This window comes from Dipodomys merriami, unplaced genomic scaffold (genome assembly GCF_024711535.1).
Source record: "Dipodomys merriami isolate MVZ:Mamm:240054 unplaced genomic scaffold, mDipMer1.0.p SCAF_400, whole genome shotgun sequence".
In the NCBI taxonomy this organism is placed as follows: Eukaryota; Metazoa; Chordata; class Mammalia; order Rodentia; family Heteromyidae; genus Dipodomys; species Dipodomys merriami.
The window spans coordinates 675,817-692,045 of NW_027205605.1; the positions used below are offsets into that span (position 1 = coordinate 675,817).

At 45.0% G+C, this 16,229-nt stretch overlaps 1 protein-coding gene across 1 annotated transcript in view; it reads left to right on the forward strand.

Annotated features, from left to right (window-relative positions):
* The window catches only part of LOC138806573 (probable E3 ubiquitin-protein ligase HECTD4), a 128,782-nt gene that overhangs the window by 27,179 nt on the left and 85,374 nt on the right, over window positions 1-16,229 (forward strand). Inside the window, exons 3-7 of the mRNA XM_069991997.1 lie at window positions 1,262-1,351; window positions 2,069-2,199; window positions 6,326-6,434; window positions 7,798-7,936; window positions 9,798-9,968. Of these exons, the coding sequence (XP_069848098.1) occupies window positions 1,262-1,351; window positions 2,069-2,199; window positions 6,326-6,434; window positions 7,798-7,936; window positions 9,798-9,968 (640 nt within the window). The remainder of the gene's footprint in view (window positions 1-1,261; window positions 1,352-2,068; window positions 2,200-6,325; window positions 6,435-7,797; window positions 7,937-9,797; window positions 9,969-16,229) is intronic.

A 16,229-nucleotide genomic window follows, 5' to 3' on the forward strand; every position in this document is an offset into this window, starting at 1 on the left:
GATGGCATTAGAACTGAGGACTGGGTGAGGAGAAAGAGCTAGCCATGCAAAAGAGCCAGAGGCAGAGAGGGAGACATCCGCTGGGGAGTCGGAAGGGGAAAAACTCATCTGTGAGGGGACAGATTGTGCAGCTGTGAGTGGCACTGTCAGGCTTCCAAGCCTTGTGTCCTGTTCCCAAGTGGTGCTGTGATACTGTGCCGCCTCCCTGCCCTATTCTGAAAGGAGCTATTAAGAGAGTCTTTAGGCCTTCTTGGTCCAGCATAGGGGTTCCATTTCTGTTGCAATTTAGGGATATGATACCTAGCAATTAGAGCCTTGGCTGAGAGGAGAGGGCGGCAAGCCGGAGTCGGCCATCTGATATAGGTGATCATTTCATTTGGAAGTGTTCTTGTGGTGATTTATACTTGGAACGTGGCCAGGTAGGTCTGGTGTTTCTTAAAAGCACCTTCTTTTAGATCCTGCTGACCATGTTACAGACTCCCAAGAGTCTGGGGCCTCAGGAAGCACAGGGAAACCAGCTCTCAGCGAGTCTGCAGGCAGAGTCACCCTGTGTCTCCCATCACAGGGTGCAGGAGGAACACCTGTTGGCACAAGCACTGGGTAGCTGTTTCTTTGTTCCTACTGAATGTCATGTGAAATGGATGAACTTGGTTAAGGCTTGAAAAAGCAAGCCCAGAACTGCTGTTAGACTTCAAAGGTTGCTTGGTCCTTGACTAGGTAACATGGGATAAAAATGGTATCCAAGCAGAATACCCATATTGCTAGGTGCTTGTGTGTTGAGGAAAAGTCGTTTACTTTTCCAGAGGCAAGGAGAGCTTCTTCATAGTCAGCAAGGTGCCACGCCCCTGGTAAGAGCCCCTTTATAGGTAAGAATCAAGGGTGTTTTGTATAGCACATTTTCTGATTGACAGTAGCAGACATATTTTGGTATCTTCCCATGTGGTTAATAAAATTAACACTAACTTCCTCAATTATTTGATTTTTCAGGTGTTTTTTGAGGGGGTAAGAGGGTATTGGTTGTGGGGCTTGAAGTCAGTTTGGGCACTGTCCCTGAGTGCTGTTTTGCTCAAGGCCAGTGTTCTGCCACTTTGAACCACATTTCCTGGTGGTTAATTTAAGATAAGAGTCTCACAGACTTTCCTGCCCTGGGTGGCTTTAAACTGAGACCTTCAGATCTCAGCCTCCTGAGTAGCTAGGATTATAGCCTCCTGTGCCCAGCTAATTTTCAGTTATGGTGATTTTCTTTTCTTTTCTTTTTTAGGGGCTCCTTGAAAACTTTTGTCCACACAGTCCATCTACTGCAAAAACAGACTGACCTCGGGTCCCTGCCTGTCGCTGACGTACTGTATAGGTGAGCTGCTGCTTTACATTCATTCTGCCAAACACAGCTCTTATCAATGGATAATCCATGCTCTTGCTTTGTACCTTTCATTCTTTGAAAGTGCCTCTAAACATATTCTTTTTCGTATTTTGTATCTTTAAAAACTGCAATAGCTTGTGACACATTCTAGTTGTGAATTTGAGATGAGAATTTACTAAGGTATGAAGAGGACGTAAAAATCCTTCACAATCTCATGCCCTACAGATGAACACTTCCAGCATTTGTCCATGTGCTTTTCTTTCTCCATTTCATAAAAATAGAATTGTCTTATACCATTGCTATAAGCACTGCTATGTGATTGTTTTTCATTGAAAATATGCTGTGAGTATCTTGAGACACATATTTGTATAAAGCTATTTTAGTTTCTGCTTTTCGACTTTTCTCTCTCCTTCCTTCCTTGCTTGCTTGTTTGCTTGCTTGCTTGCTTTCACCAGTCCTGGGACTTGAATTCAGGGCCTGCACGCTGTCCCTGAGTTTCTTTTGCTCAAGGCTAGCACTCTGTCACTTGAGCCACAGCACCACTTCTGGCTTTTTCTGTTTATGTGGTGCTGAGGAATTGGACCCAGGGCTTCATGCATGCTAGGCAAGCACTCTACCACTAAGCAACATTCCCTGCCCAATGTTCTTTGACTTTTCTTGCTACATTAGACAGTCTTACTTTCCTTGCAATTTCCCTTCCCCTTCCAGGTTGTTGCTTTTGGAAGGAGGGCCTGGCTCCCCCTCATGTTTGCTTGGGGGCAAACACATAGTATCATGGGGCTATGAAGACATGCTGCCTGCCCCAGACAGCAACATGGGCTCCAGTTCTGAAAACAAAGGTAACTCAAGCTTGTGGGTCTTGGGGTTAATATTAAGATGGAAGAGGAAAGGTTTTAGGTCACGGTGATAAAGACTTTAGCTATAACTCTGTGTTCCTTTTGTTGTTGTTGTTGCTGGTTGGAGCTTGAACCCAGGGCCTGGGCACCTCTTTTGCTCAAGGCTAATGCTCTTCCACTTTGAGCCACAGCTCCACTTCTGGTTTTCTGGTAGTTAATTGGAGCCAAGAGTCTTCACAGGGGCTTTTCAGCCTGGGCTGGCTTTGAACTGTGATCTTTAGATCTCAGCCTCCAGAGTATCTAGGATTACAGGGGTGAGCTTCTGGCATCTGGCTCTGTATTCCTTTAATAAGAGCTCATGGTTCCTATACACTGTGCTCCTTGTCTGCTTATCAGTAAAAGTAGAAAAGCTGATATTTAGTTAGTGAGGTAAGAAAATGGATAGGTCTTACTTTCCAGAAAAAGGGACTACGTATTCAGTCCTTCCAGGGCAGTGTGGTTACTTAAATTACTTCCTAGGTGGTTGAGTTTAGGCTTGGAAACCATAGTTGAAATTGTTGGTCATCTGACAGAGTATTGGATATTGCTGCATGGTACTGTTCCTTTTAGTAATTTGTCATGAGTGTAATAAGCACAAAAGAAGGTTCAAGGGAGGGAGCATGATTATTCAGTAACTCCATTAAACAAAGTAGGTTGCATGGTTTAACAGAATTACATGTGAGTTTATTACATTGTCTCAGCAAAAATGGCAGAAGTTCTTTTAAGTGACCTACTTAACAGACTTCCAGGCAAATTAGGCCTCTCTATTCACTCCCTAACTGAGCAGACCAGGACCGAGGCCTTCACCTACGCTGCCAGTGGTTCTTCCTGCATGGCCTTCCGCCTGTGGAGCTGTGCTGCTGCTCGCCAAGCCTGGGCTGTGCTCCCCAAACTAGTTTGTTACTGTGCTTCATATTTATTATATCATCAGTTATTATAATGGTATTAGACTCATGTTGCCATATGATTAGATATTATATAACTGATGACATAGGACCCCAGAGACGATTTCTTCCAAGAAAGTGTCTGTTTTAGAAAGATTCAACCAAATGAGCCTTGGGACAGTGGTTGGGGATGTGCTTGGTTATAGGCCTGTGTGGCTACCCTTTGGCTTCCCACCTTCCCTGAGCTAGCCTAAGGGCACAGCGCCCAAGCCAGCAGCAGGCAGCCCAGCACCTCCCAGCCTCAGAATGCTGGGAGGCAGCAGCAGCTTCCGATCTGGCCCCCTTCATGACCCGACTTGGGTTAGCTGGGGAAGCAGACAGCCTGCAGTCCAGCTATCCTCACATGTGATGGGCCATACTTTGTCATGCAGAGAGATAAAGCCCATCCTTTTCTTCTCAAAGTTGGAACCATCTTTTAATGTATAACATAAAAAATGAGCACTCTTTGACATTTTGGCTTTCTTTTTTTTAACACTCTGGCACACATAGAGACGAGTCTAATAGCTAATTGTACAGAAGAAATGAGCTCCTTCTCAGTTCTCCACAGTCCTTTTCTACAGTCTGTCTTCCTCATTTGTGGCTGAAGCCATAGTCTCCTGTAAGGGGCTGCTTTATACTACAGCAAGAATGAATTTTGCCAGTGTTTTAACATGTGCAGGTCCCTCCCCAACAGCTCTTCTGTACAAAAAAAAAAACAACAACAAAACACTAAAAACTAAAAAAGAACTGGAGCTCTTTCTTTATCCACTTTGGTATCTGCTAGGGTAGGCACTCACTGAGGGCTGGTGTTAGCTGATCTCCTTGCTGGTTACCCTCTTGTTCCTTTGGGTTGCATCTAGATACAAGATGTTTTTCTTATAATATTAACTTTTAGAATAATTTTGTTAGTGGTGGTGGTGGTTGTGGGGCTTGAACTTAGGACCTGGGTGCTCTCCCTGAGCTCTTTTGCTCAAGGCTAATGTCCTACCACTTGAGCCACAGCACCGCTTCTGGTTTTCTAGTGGTTTATTGGAGATAAGAGTCTCACAGACTTTCCTGCCTGGACTGGCTTTGAATGTGATCCTCAGATCTAGCCTCCTGAGTAGGTAGGATTATAGGTGTGAGCCACTGGTGCCCGGCTAGAATAATTTTTTATATGGGTTTTTGTTATCTTGCCCAAGCTGGCCCCAACCTCTGGGGCTCAAGGGACCACCTTAGCCTGCTAGTTAGATTAATTCTTTCACATGGAAGTATTCATTCTTGTCAGAATTTGGGAGAGTACTATAGTGCTCTAATGAGCCCTGTACAGTCCTCATTCAGCCTCTGCCCATTGGTTTATTCTTTCCCCTTCACTTCTATTCTGTCAGACCACACTATATAATAAATAAGAAATATAGTTTATGAGTATGTACAAAAGTGTTTGAAGTGTGAATTCCTTTTTTTGTGTGTGTGTATGTGCCAGTCCTGGGGCTTGAACTCAGGGCTCCAGCTGGACACTGTCTTTGAGCTTTTTTGCTCAAGGTTTTTGCTCTACCACTTAATCCACAGCTCTATTTCTGGTTTTATTTAAGCAGTTAGTTGGCGATGAGAGTCTTGTGGACTTTCTTGCCTAGGTTGGCTTTGAACTGCGATCCTTAGATCTAAGTCTCAAGTAGCTGGGATTACAAGCATGAGCCATCAGCACCCGGCTGAAATTCCTTTTTAAAATGATATTTTTTAGTAAACAGTAGGTACAAGTCCTGATTGGTTATCTCAGATTAGTAGATCAAGTTTTTAAGATAATAACAGCCACAGTATTAATTTGCATGATGTGCTACTGAATTTCCTCCAACTAATATGACATGCTTCAGACAGACCACACCCCTGAAATATAGGGAATAGACTGATAGAAAGTGCTGAAAGTTTTATCCATGAGCTCTAAGGCGAATTCTTGAAGATTTGTAAATCATTTACTATCATATATAGAAATTGTGTTTTAGGCTGGCTGCTGGTGGCTTGCAGCTATACTCCTAGCTACTCAGTAGGCTGAGAGCTGAGGATCCCTGTCCAAAGCCAGCCTGGGCAGGGAAAAAAGTCTTTGAGACTCTTGTCTCCAATTAACCACCAGAAAATCTGAAGTGGTGCTGTGGCTCAGAGTGGTAGAGTACTAGCCTTGAGCAAAAGAGTTCAGGGAGAGAGCCCAGGCTCTGAGTTCAAGCCCCCCAACTAATAAAACAACAACAAATACAGAAATCATGTTTTAGTACAGGGAAGATATAGTTAACAGTATAATTGCTGTTTTAAGTTTCTAAAATAATTTTATTACTTGTATTCACTCATGAGAGGTTGGCGAAACTTTCCTGCTATTCCCTCCAGAACTAAAATTGGAATGTGAGAATGAGAGCTTTCTGGCAGAGGTTGGGTGTAGGTCCAAGGTTCCATTACCATCAGGGCAATCCCATTTGTTCTTTGTGGACAGTGCCTTTATCTTGTCCTGCAGATGACCAGGCCAGCATTCCAAAAGGCCCTAAGATTAGCCGGGCGCTGGTGGCTCACGCCTGTAATCCTAGCTATTCAGGAGGCTGAGATCTGAGGATCATGGTTCAAAGCCAGCCCGGGCATGAAAGTCTGTGAGACTCTTATCTCCAATAAAAACCACTAGAAAACCGGAAGTGGCATTGTAGCTCAAGCAGTAGAGCACTCGCCTTGAGCTGAAGAGCTGAGGGACAGCGCCCAGGCCCAGAGTTCAAGCCCCACGACCAACAACAACAACAACAAAAAAACCCAAACACAAAAGGCCCTAAGAACTTGTTCCTTCCTCGCTGTGCAATCAGTAGTGGAGATGTGGCTTCTTGGTCATTTCAGGTTCAAGTTTAGAATGTATAAACTTGATTTAGACCTTTGTTTCTCGAAAAAGAAAGAAAAAACATTTGGCAGGCTTAACAGGTAGTGCCTGTGTCAGGAACTACCTGCTGTTGGTCCCTGTGCCCACAGGCTTTCTGAACGTTTGATTTGAGGGTTTCAAGCCATCCATCCTAAAAGTCACATTTCACTTTTTTTTTTTTACATGAAAGATTATCTTTCACTCTGCCTCTTAATGCCGTTTTCATTAGGAAAAAAAAAAAAGCATGTTTATGGTTTCGTTAAAGAAGCGTGTATATAATTTACCTGTGGCACATGGATTGCAGATGCTGACTTGGGGCGCTGTCTCACTGCGGATGGTCTTTACTTGTACACCACTAACTCAGTTGGAAGAGGAGTAAGCAAACTGGGGTCTGGATTACATGGTACTCTCAGGTCAGTTGCATGGAACTTCCTGAATAATTTGGTTGAAACATTTTCCTCTTACATCAATCTCTGAGAAGATGTGGGGGTATATCCCCGTTCTCCATTCACCAGTACCAGCAACAGGTCTCAATGCAAAGGACTCCAGGCTTTTCTGATGGCCACTTTCTCCATCTTTTTTTATGAATGCTCTTTAGCTTTGTGTTGATTCCTGCCCCAAGTCTGTTGTTTCTGTCCAGACATTTTTCTGTAGTCTAGATGTCTATAAAGAGCATCATGACTTTTCTAGGTTGACAAATGGACACATTTTGCTAGATAAGTCATTTTCTACTTAGATTTGACATTAGCTTAGCTGAAGTTTACGGTTGAGATACTAGATCCATAAATTATGTTTTAATTTAATTTTTTTTTTGTCGGTCATGGAGCTTGAACTCTGTGCTGGGCTCTGTCCCTCAGCTCTTCAGCTCAAGGCTAGTGCTCTACCACTTGAGCCACAGTGCCACTTCCAGTTTTCTGGTGGTTTTTGTTGGAGATAAGAGTCTTACAGACTTTCCTACCCAGGCTGGCTTTGAACCGTGATCCTCAGATCTCAGCCCCCTGAATAGCTAGGATTATAGGCATGAGCCACCAGTGCCTGGCTTAGATCGATAAATTCTTTTTATTTATTTATTTATTTATTTATATTTATTTATTTATTTATTTATTTTGGTCCAGTCGTGGGCCTGAACTCTGGGCCTGGGCGCTGTCCCTCAGCTCTTCAGATCAAGGCTAGCGCTCTACCACTTGAGCCACAGCGCCACTTCTGCCTTTTTTCTTTTTGCTTATGTGGTGCTGAGGAATGGAACCCAGGGCCTCAAGCATGCAAGGCAAGCGCTCTACCACTGAGCCATCTTCCCAGCCCAATTCTTTTTATTTTTTAAATAAGTTTTTTATTGTGAAAATACTGTACAGAGGGGTTACAGTTATATGAACAAGTTGATGAGTACATTTCTTTTTTTAAAATTTTTTTATTGTGAAAATACTGTACAGAGGGGTTACATGAGCAAGGTAATGAGTACATTTCTTATCAAGCATGGTTGGCTCCTCCTTTGTTTTTCCCCTCCCACCCCCCCCCAGATCCATAAATTCTGAACAACAGAAATTGCAGTTAGCTCAGTATGTTTTGTGAATTGCTTTACCTAGCCATTCCTTTTCCCAACTCCTTGTGTAAAGTTAACATTTGCCGTACTCCGCTGGTCGTTCCTGCATAATCTCTTCTTCAGCTGTTTTACTTTGTTGGTCATTAAAAAAAAATTTAGTCACAGTTGTCTGTCATATCTCATGGTTGGGCTACCTGCCGATGTCAGGGTCCTACCTGTGTCTTTTTCGCTTCCAGAGGATTTGTGTACTGCCGGAACGAGGAGCTGGAGCCAGGATGGGTGGCTTTCGGCAATGGCAGTCTCCTCCACCGGCCTGTGTCTTTCGACAACAAACCTCATTCCCTTTTCCAGGTCATTGACCAGAACACACTCCAGGTAAACAGAAGACACTGCGTTCTCTTTGGTATTTTGGAGGCAGTGACAAACGCTCCTGATGTCATCAGAAATAGTAGTAATACGGTGGATATAGTTGCCTCCTGGATTGACCTCCTTTCATTGTTTACAATTTTTCTACAATGACTTCCGGTCTCCCACAGATCTGACTGATTGCAAAGGTCAACAGCAAACTTTTTGTTTTCTTTTTTAGCTTTTGCACTGGGGATCAGCCCAGTAACTTGTGCATGCTGAGCACACACTCTATTTCTTTTATTTATTTTTTTTTAATTTCTTTTTTCTTTTTGTACCATGGACTTGGTGGGTGGTAAGCCCCTTATGTGCTTAGTTGGGATCTGCCATAGACTTTCTTTTTTTTTTTTTTCCTGAATCTCTCCTTTGCCCTCTCCTCTGCCTTTTCTTTCTCAGTATCTTTAGCTCTTTCTTTTATTCTCACATATTTATTAAATTACTTCAAATGAGATTCTTCATTAGGTGCCAGGGATATAAAAATGTATAAGACATGGTTCCTGTCTTTGAAATAAAATTAATGGTCTTAAATTCCTTTACTAAAGAAATTCTAGAAGGTACTTCACTTTGTTTTTGTTGTTGTTTATATTTTTAGTTTAGTTTTTTTTTTTCTTTTTGCCAGTCCTGGAGCTTTAACTCAGGGTCTGGACACTGTCTCTGAGCTTCTTTTTTTTTTGCTTATGTGGTGCTGAGGAATCAAACCCAGGACCTCAGGCATGCAAGGCAAGCGCTCTACCACTGAGCCACCTTCCCAGCCCCTCTGAGCTTCTTTTGCTCAAGGCTAGCACTCTACCACTTGAGTCACAGCGCCACTTCTGGCTTTTTCTGTGTATGTGGTACTGAGGAATCAAACCCAGAGCTTCATGCATCAGGCAAGCATTCTACCACTAAGCCCTATTCCCAGTCCCTCATATATATATGTATATATACACATAATTTTTTAAAGCATGTATGTTGTGTATGCGTGGAATTGTGGGGGATGTGTACATGTTTTGAGCCAGGGCCTATTTAGCCCATGCTGGCCTTCCACTTACAATCATCCTCCCTCAGCATCCCAAGTGCTGGAATTATAAGTGGGTACCACCATGCCCAATTTAAAATTTCATTTTAAATGTTAGATAAAATATACATGCATAGCAGATTCAAAGTATCGAGTAAAAATATTTTCCCTTAATCTCAGAAATTAATCTTGGTTTTGTCCTGGGGCCTGAACTCAGGGCCTGGGCACTGTCCCTGAGCTTCATTTGCTCAAGGCTAGCACTCTACTACTTGAGCCACAGTGCCACTTCTGGCCTTTTCTGTTTATGTGGTACTGAGGTATCAAATCCAGGACTTCATGCATGTTAGGCAAACATTCTACCACTAAGCCACATTCCTAGCCCTCCATATTTTCATCTGATACATGGCTAATCAAATTATTTCACTACCCACTTTATGAGTTTTTATATTTTTTTTAATTTTTATTTTTTTATTGGTCATGGGACCTGAACTCTGGGCCTAGGCACTGTCCCTCAGCTCTTCAGTTCAAGGCTAGCGTTCTACCATTTGAGCCACAGCGTGGCTTCTGGCTTTTTCTGCTTATGTGGTGCTGAGGAATCGAACCAGGGCCTCATGCATGTGAGGCAATCACTCTACCACTGAGCCACTTTCCCAGCAGAGATTTTATATTTTTGCCATGTAAGTTTTATATATTCTTCTTAGAGGTAAATAAGTTTTGTTTGACCCAGGAAGATCAGTGATTCCTTATTTTGGACATAATATCTAAACAGTTTATGACCAATGGTCAGGGTGTCTGAGTCTCACTAAAGGACGACATCTCCCCTTTCCCGGCCAGGTGTGTCAGATGGTGCCCATGCCACCCAACCACCTCCCTGTTGGCAGCACCATGAGCACCGTACACCTCTCTTCTGATGGCACTTACTTCTACTGGATCTGGTCCCCTGCCAGTCTGAATGAGAAAACTCCCAAGGGACACTCGGTCTTCATGGACATTTTTGAACTTGGGGTAAGTGTTCCACTCTCATCTTTGAGGAAACATTTCCATTCGCTCTCACTTATTGTCAGTGTCCAAAGGTCCTGTTTCCTTATGGCGGGGTTTCCTCCCAAATGTCTTTGAAGACTTTTTATTGTTGTTAGCATTGAGTGGCATACATAGAGCTGGGATCTCAGAAAGTTAATCTGGGCCAGAGAGGAGATAACAGTACTGGGTGTGCTGACAGGTGATACTGAAGGAGAAATGTTAATGAGTGTTGGTGTGGGGCTACCCTGCAGTAGTGAGAAAGCTCACAAAGTGGAATTGAGTCCCTGAGAGGTGACAGTTAATGTGCATTATTAGCCCAAAGCTTAAACAGCATTTGTGCCATGTAGGTGGAGGCCTCCAGTGACTGCCAAGGTGAATAATGCTTATGTTCAAATGGAACTTGAGTTATGCCTCTAGGAATGGGGGTGATGGTCGTGGAGAAATAAAATAATCATAACCATAAACAAGTGAGCAAATTAGAACAAGATCATTCAAGGCAGTGAAGGAAAAGTGGTAGCAGATAAAGAATTTGAGGAAGCTGGGCGCCAGTGGCTCATGCCTGTAATCCTAGCTACTCAGGAGGCTGAGGTCTGAGAATCACAGTTCGAAGCCAGGCAGTCTGGGCAGGAAAGTCCATGAGATTCAGTACTCTTCTCAGAAAAAGCCTGAAGTGGCACTGGGCTCATTAGCCTTGAGCCAAAGTACAAAGATCCAGTGGCAGGAATGAATATGTATTAGGAAATAAATATGGGCTGGGATGTTTCAAATTCAGAAAAGGAGAGTGTCCATTGCAGAAGCCACTAGCCACATATAGCTACTCAAATTTCAGTTATCAAAATTAAGTAAAATTCAAAACTTATTTGCATTAACCATATTTCAAGTGCTTTCTGTGGCTACTGCTGCTGTATTAGGGCTTGAACTCAGTGCCTTGCACTTTTACTTAGTTTTATCACTCAAAGCTGGTGCTCTACCACTTGAGTCACAGTTCCACTTCCAGCTCTTGCTGGTTAAGTAGAGATAGGAGTCCTACAAATTTATCTACTTCAGCTGGCTTTGAACCATAGTCCTCAGATTTCAGCTTCCTGAGTAGCTAGGTTATAGGTGTGCACCGTGGGTGCCCAGCTCATATTTTTGCTCGTATACTTATAGCTCAAAAGCTCCTACATGTCCTGGAGGAAATGGAATACCTAAAATAACCCCTGCCCACAGCATGAAATCAAACATCAGAGAGGAAAGGGCCTACTCTACAATAGAGAGGTACCTTGGAATCATTTTTGGGTTCAAATCAAATAAGCCTACTATAAAAAAAAATCTTTTTGGAGATCATTTGAAATTTGAATATAGAAATATTAGGAATAGGGGCTGGGAAGGTGGCTCAGGGGTAGAGCGCTTGCCTTGCATGCATGAGGCCCTGGGTTTAATTCCTCAGCACCACATAAGCAGAAAAACCTGGAAGTGGCGCTGTGGCTCAAGTGGTAGAGTGCTAGCCTTGAGCTGAAGAGTTCAGAGACAGCGTCCAGGCCCAGAGTTCAGGCCCCATGACCGACAAAAAAAAAAAAAAAAAAAAAAGAAAGAAAGAAAAGAAATATTAGGAACAGTAGATGAAACTAAAGGGTTGTAGTCTTTTGTTGTTGTTGTTGTTGGTCGTAGGGCTTGAACTCTAGGTTTGGGCACTGTCCCTGTGCTCTTCAGCTCAAGGCGAGTGCTCTACCACTTGAGCCACAGCACCACTTCTGGTTTCCTAGTGGTTTATTGGAGATAAGAGTCTCACAGAGGGGCTGGGAAGGTGGCTCAGTGGTAGAGCGCTTGCCTTGAATGCAAGAGGCCCTGGGTTCGATTCCTCAGCACCACATAAGCAAAAAGAAAAAAGCCGGAAGTGGCGCTGTGACTCAAGTGGTAGAGTGCTAGCCTTGAGCTGAAGAGCTGAGGGACAGCGTCCAGGCCCAGAGTTCAGGCCCCATGACCGGACCCAAAAAAAAAAAAAAAAAAGAGTCTCACAGAGTTTCCTGCCCGGGCTAGCTTTGAACCATGATCCTCAGATCTCAGCCTCCTGAGTAGCTAGGATTATAGGCGTGAACCACGGGCGCCTGGCAAGGCTTGTAGTCTTTTTTTATTACTTGTTTGTTTGCTGAGAGAGGGCCTTGATATGGATCCCAGGTTAACCGTGAACTTGAAGTTGTTTATTTTTTGTTGGTTGTGGGGCTTGAACTCTGGACTTGGGCGCTGTCCCTCAGCTCTTTTGCTCAAGCCGAACCCTCTACCGCCTGAGCCACAGCACTACTTCTGGTTTTCTAGTGCTTTAGTGGAGATAAGAGTCTCACGGCCTTTCCTGCCCAGGCTGGCTTTGAACCGTGATCCTCAGATATCAGCCTCCTGAGTAGCTGGGATTACAGATGTGAGCCACTGGTGCCTAGCTAACTTGAAGTTGTTCTGCGTCTGCCTCTTGAGCTCTGGGACTACAGGCATGTACTCCTATATCTGGCAAAGATTAGTCTTCCTCAACTCAGTCTTCTTTTCACTTGACCTTTAGCAGGATTGGATGTAAGTGGCACTGTTTTTCCTGGCTTTCTGCTTGCTTATGGTTCCTTTTTAGCCTGTCTACCTCGCCATATCCCTCACATGGACCCGCTTGTTTCTGGGACCCTTCTTTTTGCACTTGCTGTTCATCCTCCTCAGTGGCCTTCAGCATCTCAGCAGGCTGAGTGGGCTGAGATCTCTCAGCCAGAGCCTGTGCCTGGGCCTCCAGGTCCACCTACTCCTGCGCTCTTCTTTGTATAAAGAAGAGAAGACATCACCCATTGTGGTCTGACCATCCCTGTTCCCATTTCGGTTCCCAGGAGCTTGGCTGGGCTGTCTCAGCCCCCAGGGCTCCCGTCTGCTGGATCTCCATATTGCAGTGACCTAGGCTAAACCTGGGCATCATGGAGCTGTTTTCAGGGAGGAAGGGCAATCCTCAAGCCTTTCTGAGCCTCACGGTTCTCGCTTGCTAAGCAGCCATGGGGACTTGAGGACGACACAGTGGCCAATGCCTGTTGCGGAACATTCTGACTTGTGACTCTTCTAACTTCTCTGCCTTAGCAGACCACTTTTACATGTGGCTTCCATTTTAGTCTCATAGTCCGTGCCCCCATTCCTCAGCATAAAGTGTTTTTAGCCAGTTAGATCGACAGTTTTAGTGCTGCTATTTTAGATTCTCAGTGTTGCTTCCTAAAGATATGGGCAGCAGTATAATGGCTATCTGGGTCTCTCCTCCCTAAGATTTAACATTAACTGGAAGTGGCGCTGTGGCTCAAGTGGCAGAACGCTAGCCTTGAGCTGAAGAGGTGAGGGACAGCGCTCAGGCTCAGAGTTCAAGCCCCACGACCGACAAAAATAAAGTGGGACCTAGAGCTAGGAGGCAGCATGGAGTTGCATTGGAGAGGAGGTCAAGGCCAGGGAGAGAACTAGGGCAGGAGTGTGGCTTTTGTTGTAACCCATGTGAAGTCACTGCAGAGTTAACAGGTAGGGGATGTGTTTGTGATTTTTCTTTTTTTTGGGGGGTCAGTCCTGGGGTTTGAACTCTGGGCCTGGGCACTCACTGTTCCTGGGCTTCTTTTGCTCAAAGCTAGCACTCTACCACTTGAGCCACAGCACCACTTTTGGCTTTTTCTGTGATTAATTGGAGATAAGAGCCTCATAGGGACTTTTCTGCCCAAGCTGGCTTCGAACCTCAATCCTCAGATCTCAGCCTCAGGCATAAGCCACCAGTGCCTGGTATAATTTGTTTTTTAAGCTATCTATTGACTTTCTCATAGGGCCAGATCAGTACTGTCAGGCTTAAAGAGATTGATTTTTATCTTGGATGCTTTTAAAGGGTTATATTTAGAATTGTGCAACATAAATAGATGTATGACTACCAAAGGTTAGTTAGTAGGAGAGTGAGGATAAAACAATGCCAAAAGAAGGAGATCTGGGAAGGTGGATCCCAAGTCGTAGCACACTTAGCAAGTGCAGGGCCCTGAGTTCAAACCTCAGTGCCACCAAAAAGAGGGGGGGAGTGGGTTTGTAGGAGACAGGCTGTTGGAGTAGAAATGCCAATGGAGCGGTTATGGGTGCTGAGATAGTGAGGCCAGGTCTCAGCAGCAAGCGTGGATCTGTGGGTCAAGCCTGGGAGTTGTTACAGAGGTGGACATTGACAAGAGAGGGCCTGGATCTGTGTGTCCAGTAAGGCATCATGTGTCCACCCACCTACCGCCTCCTGAGTGTGGCCATCCCAGGGGAATCTGGCAGGCACCCTGCTCTCAGACAGCTGGCATTCAGTTGGGAGAAGGGACAATGGAAGGGCAAGCCAGTAGGGAATTAATGAGCAGAGTCATTTCAGAGTGCTACGTGCTATGCTCTGGGGAGGGGGGGAAGTGCTTTTCTAGCTTGGTCATCAAGTAAGGCCTCTTTGAGTAGGTGGCATTCTGCCTGAGGCATGAAGGAAGATCTGGGCAGAGTCCCAGATGGAGGTCTTGGGCCCCAAGAGGTAGAGTTTCACTGGAGATGTGGGACCAGCGAGGAAATGGGAGAGGAGGGAGGGCAGAGACTGAACTGCTCCACCCTCTAGCCCTGAATATGTGAAAGAAACTAATCAGGAGTGTGGTCTGTCACTGTGGCTGAGGCTGAGATGCAGGAACGAGAATCTCAAGAAGGCTGCCAGTCATGGTCCACCCTGCGAGGAAGTCAAGGAAAGAGTTTGGGTTTCTCTGGTCCAGTCATGAGTAGCTGCTCACTTGGGAGTGGAACTGAGAGGCCAGACAAGATGGGAAGAAGCAACATTTTCTCTCTCATAGATCTCTTTTCTGCTGCCATCTGGGAATGTGCGGACAGCCCTTTAGGTTTGTTCCTGCCTGTGCTTTCCCTGGCCTCTTGTCGGCTACCAGCATTTCCTTTGGGACTCACTTTCTGTGGGCTTTACAGAGGATCCCACCTCATCGGACTCTCATTCCCTCTTGTCTTCGTGCGCCTCAATAGGCCAGTTGTGCCTGCCTTCCCAGCACAATGAGTTTCTAGGACCTGTTCAAATGACGGACCTTCAGCCTATGAGGCACTTGCGATAGAGCTGGGACATTTGACAGTGGAAGTGGGGAAAGGGAGGTATGCTCATAGACACGGAGGATTTGCTAAGATGCACAGGTGTGTGAAATCTGAACACAGAGAAGAGAGTTGATGTAGGAGAAATGTTGATCAGGAGGAAGGGACAGAAGCAAGCCTAGGACGTAAGGTGGAAGAGGAAAATTAGCTTTAAATTATGTGAGGCAAGATGCTTCTTCCTTTTTTTGGCGGGGGGGGGGGGGTCCGGTCGTGGGGCCTGAACTCTGGGCTTGGGCGCTGTCCCTCAGCTCTTCAGCTCAAGAGCTAGCGCTCTACCGCTTGAGCCACAGCGCCACTTCCAGCTTTTTTCTTTTTGCTTATGTGGTGCTGAGGAATTGAACCCAGGGCCTCAGGCATTCAAGGCATGCGCTCTACCACTGAGCCACCTTCCCAGCCCCAAGATGCTTCTTCCTGGGAAAGCAAGAAGGGCAAGTATGAGAGTGGATTTAAAGATCCTAGAGTTGGAGGAATGAGAGGGAAAAGCTATAGGACACGGTCTGCATCTTTTTAGGCAGTAAGGATATCAATGGAAGAAGAACAAGAACAAGGAGAGGAAGGAAGGGTGCTAAGGGCAGGCCCCACACTGGCAGCACCACTCCAGAGATGGGAAAGGCTCCAGTGACAAATGAGATGGCTACCAGGCCTGAGCAGGGTGCACTTGAGGTTGGCGTGCACTTTTAGCCAGGTCTGCCTTGCTCCAGTATTAGCCTGCCAGGGTCCAAGCAGCTGGAGTGAATATTAACTACTGTTCATCGAGAGTTTGGATTTTAGCCACCAATTATAGTTCAAGAAGACATCAATCTCACAGTTGTCCTCACAGTAACTCAAAGCCTGATTGATTTGTTTTCCTCTGTCTTCCTGGTAACTGTCAGAGGCCACGATTAGTGAGCTCTGACTGCAGAATGCAGTCTAAGGAATTTTAATCAACTACTTTTCAGAGAGCCTATTAAACCCAGCTGATTACATTCAGAATAATCTGGGCTGTTGTGAAAAATGACAGATCTCAAACAGTGTAGCCTGTAGTCACTTATAGAGCATGGAAGTTTTGAGGGATATGCCCACTCAGGTGCAATTTTAGAAATGTTAAGCAACCAGGTCACAGTAATACCTAATTGGAAACAGGTATCATTT